The following is a 3,465-nucleotide window of genomic DNA, read 5'->3' as shown; positions in this document are numbered from 1 at the left end:
AGAGGCTGTCCCTCCTTCCTCCCCCCCCCGACGGTAGAGGGGAGCGCTAGTGGGGGGATTCGGCTGGAGCGGAGGGGGCGGCGGTGGGAGTGGGGTGGAAGCTACAGGAAGGCGAGGAAGAACATGAGGCTGGGGGGCAAAGCGAAGCGAGCGTGGTAAGAGAGAGAAGGGGAGGAGCAAAAGTCAGCTCTGGGCAGGCAGGGCAGGCAGAGGAGGAGGATGAGAGAGAGAGAAGGGAAGGGGATCTTTGGGGCACATCCGCTTTCCTCGGCTGCCTGCCACCTCTCCGCTTTTAAATGGCCCATGTTTACTGCGCCACTCATCAAGCTCATTCACTTGCCAGGCCCCTGCTGACCGGTGAGACAGTAAATCTCATACAGTGCCGTTACTGTTATTTTGTCCCTCAGCTTCACCGTGTACACGTGGGCGGAACAGAATTTCCCTACTGGTGTTGCACGGCACAAGCTGTCATTTTCCTCTGGAGTAGTGACAGCGAGAGTGAAACAAAGTGCTGGCAGTAGCTTTTGACTGTTTGAGTTACCGTTGGCGCCGCGGAGGAAACGACGACGCCATCTCGAGCTCCTGGCTGGGCCACGCCGATATTTCCACGGAACGGGAATGCCGTGCGGGGTCGCTGTCGCCGGCTTCGTCCGCTTCCTCTCCTGCGGCGAGATAAAAGAACTGGAGGCGCGGGGCGGCTCCACGGGTGCATCGGCGATTTGGCGCGCTGCCACGTGAACGCGCGGCCAAGGACGGCCATGTCACGCCGGTCACCGACAGGCGGTGCACGAGGTGGTAGTGGCGGGCTTGACATTTGACAACGCCGCCGCCGGCCCGGCGGACCGTGGCGAGCCCGCGGCGCGACGTGTGTTCGCCTGTGATTGGCACCCGGCGGCAGCCGTGGATATATACGTGCGGTGGTCAAACAAAAAAGGTGCGGTGGTTTGGAAATTGGGAAATAGGATCATGCCGCGGCGCCACAGAAAGAGGCCGGCACGTCGAGTCGCGAAGCAGAGCGATCGTGTCGCCAGGAACCGTCGAGAGAACCGGATCGCGCACGGTGGACGTCACCAGGCTCACACAGCCGCAGTCCACTACGCCCAGTGTCAGGACAGTGCCTGAACCATACGTTCATGGCGCGCCCCGTGCAAGTCCACTCGACAGGTTGACGGTCGGCACGGGCACGGGCACGGCCGCTGTCCGCACGCCACGCGGCGCGGAAGCCGCGCAGCTCGCTCTTGTCCACGCAGACAGCCGTGCCGCTCGGCGGCGTGGGCCACGCGGGGGACGTTGGCACTTGGCAGGGGGTGACTGCCGGGGCAGAGCAGCGGTCGTGCGGTTTTGCCTCGGCGCCCGTCGGCGTTGGCACCGGCAGCCACGCGCGCGACGTTAGCGGTTGGGCTGGGCGTCCACGGCTCGCTCACCCGGGCTGTCGTGCGAGGAGGCCTGCGGCGGGGGCTGTCGTGGCCACCAGCCAGGCCGCCCCCACACGGTTCGCACGGCCCGGCGGAGCGGAATCTCCTCCGGTTCATCTGGCGTGGGCCACATGTCGTTCCTGGACCGCGACGCCGCGCTTTCCGCCGATTCTGCCGCCTTTCTGGCCCAGGCAGAAACAGCGTACGCTGCTGAAACCAGTGGCAGCAGATCGTGGAACACATGGGTGTGAGTGAGTACGGGACAGCAACGAACGGCAGCCAGCCGACATGTCAGCACTTTTTGGAGGGTTGCTGCTAGCCCAAATCCAGAGAGATTTGACCTGATTAACCTACTCCCACTTGTTTACGTACTATACCTTGTTCCCTTCTGGTGACGACCATTTGGTTACAGATTCGATCTCTCACCACACGTCCACACCAACAAGAAAGAATACATAGACCAGTTTGGCAGGACTCTGGCTCCTCTGGTAAAGTGGGTTCTTCGGTTTTGACTCCTCCTTTTGAAAAATCGTTTGACAAAACAGCTCTTTCGTATAGTTTAAAATGGTTAGATAAGATATGAAATATCTATAATATCCTTTCTTTTTCTTTTTCTTTTTCTTTTTTCCTTCACCTTTTCTTTTTTTCTTTTCCTTTTCTTTTTTCCTTCAACGGTGCTGCCGGCGCTGTTGTTGGCCTGTTGTGACGCGAGGCAAAAAGCAGCGCGGGAACGCGTGCGGAGGGGTGAAAAGCGGCGCGGGACTGTTGCGACGCGAGGCAAAAAGCAGGCGCATGTGGGACGGAGCTGCCGGAGTCAAAAATTCCAGCTCCGTGCGCCCAATTCAAAAAGAGCTCCAGCTTTGGAGGGCTCCTCCATTGAAGCCGTTTCATTTTTATACGTTTGGCTTGGCTCCGGCAAAAACGGCTCCAGAGCTGTTTTTGGAGAGGTACCAAAGGGGCCCTTAGGGAGGCCCGAAATATCAATTTCCTTTGTTTTTAAGTTGAAATATCAATTTCCTCTGAATAACGTTTCAGTCCGTTGGTGCCTGTCGTCGGATGCGGATCCAACCCTCACGGAGTCGGCTTCAACCTCCATTTTCCTCTCCGTCGTATCCCAGCGACTCCTCGCCTGAGTCGCCTCTGTCCCTTGTCCCACCGCCGCCCCCTCTAACGATGCTCTGGCATCACCTCGGTAACGCTCCTCCGGCAGATCCTGCACCGCCCACAATGGCAGTGTTCCCACCGTGTCTTGCCATGTTTTTGCACCCGCCGTCATCGCCCGACCTGAAATACCTCGCGTGATCACACCTGTTCATACCATCGGCTGGAAGTTCCCGATCGATTCAATTGTTGCCTCGAGTAGAGAAGGTGTCATAAACTTAATTATAGTATGCTTATCTTTTACAGTGTACTCATCGCGACCGGTTACAACTTGCAGGGCATTCCTTGTGTAATCACAGGAGGAAGCCGTTGCTCCTGGCGGCAGCACGTAACTATAACAACCTCACGCAGTTAGAAGTAGTACTCGCGACCACGTCGAAGAAGCTTCACACACGCATTAAGCATTATAGTCATGGAAAGCTAGCTAGCTAGTTGATCATCGGTTAGCTCACAGGTCACAGCCACAGGGCGCCGGCCTCGCGCAGGAGCGGCACGAGCTTCCCCCCGAGGTGCAGCGCCATGACCTGGTCGGTGGTGCCGACGAGCTTGCCGCCGATGAACACCGCCGGCACGGGCGGGCTGCGGCCCACCATGCGCGCCAGCGACTTCTCGATGTCCTTCCCCTTGGGCTCCTTGTCCAGCTCGCACGCCGCCCAGCTCACGCCCAGGCCCGAGAAGAGCGTCTTCACCGCGTGGCACATGCAGCAGTTGCTCGTGCCGAAGATCACCACCGCGCGCTGCGACGCCAGCCTCGCCACGCCACCGTCCGCCATTGACGATTCGATCGAGCTTATTCTGATCAGCTGATCACTTCACTTCCTCACTTGCTCGATCGACCGACTAGTACGTAGTCTCAGTCTGCTGCTCAGCTGCTGCTGCGTGCTATGTG

The 3,465-nt window shown here is 58.7% G+C and overlaps 1 protein-coding gene across 1 annotated transcript; it reads right to left on the bottom strand.

The window, feature by feature from the left end:
* Window positions 1-2,770: 2,770 nt before the first annotated feature.
* Window positions 2,771-3,459, bottom strand: LOC101778426 (putative glutaredoxin-C2). Its single transcript, XM_004971137.1, has one exon. It carries the CDS (start codon window positions 3,347-3,349, stop codon window positions 3,032-3,034), a length of 318 nt encoding a protein of 105 aa, XP_004971194.1. The 5' UTR covers window positions 3,350-3,459; the 3' UTR covers window positions 2,771-3,031.
* Window positions 3,460-3,465: the final 6 nt, after the last annotated feature.

Source organism: Setaria italica, chromosome V (genome assembly GCF_000263155.2).
Source record: "Setaria italica strain Yugu1 chromosome V, Setaria_italica_v2.0, whole genome shotgun sequence".
In the NCBI taxonomy this organism is placed as follows: Eukaryota; Viridiplantae; Streptophyta; class Magnoliopsida; order Poales; family Poaceae; genus Setaria; species Setaria italica.
This window is presented reverse-complemented; position numbering and strand designations above follow the sequence as displayed.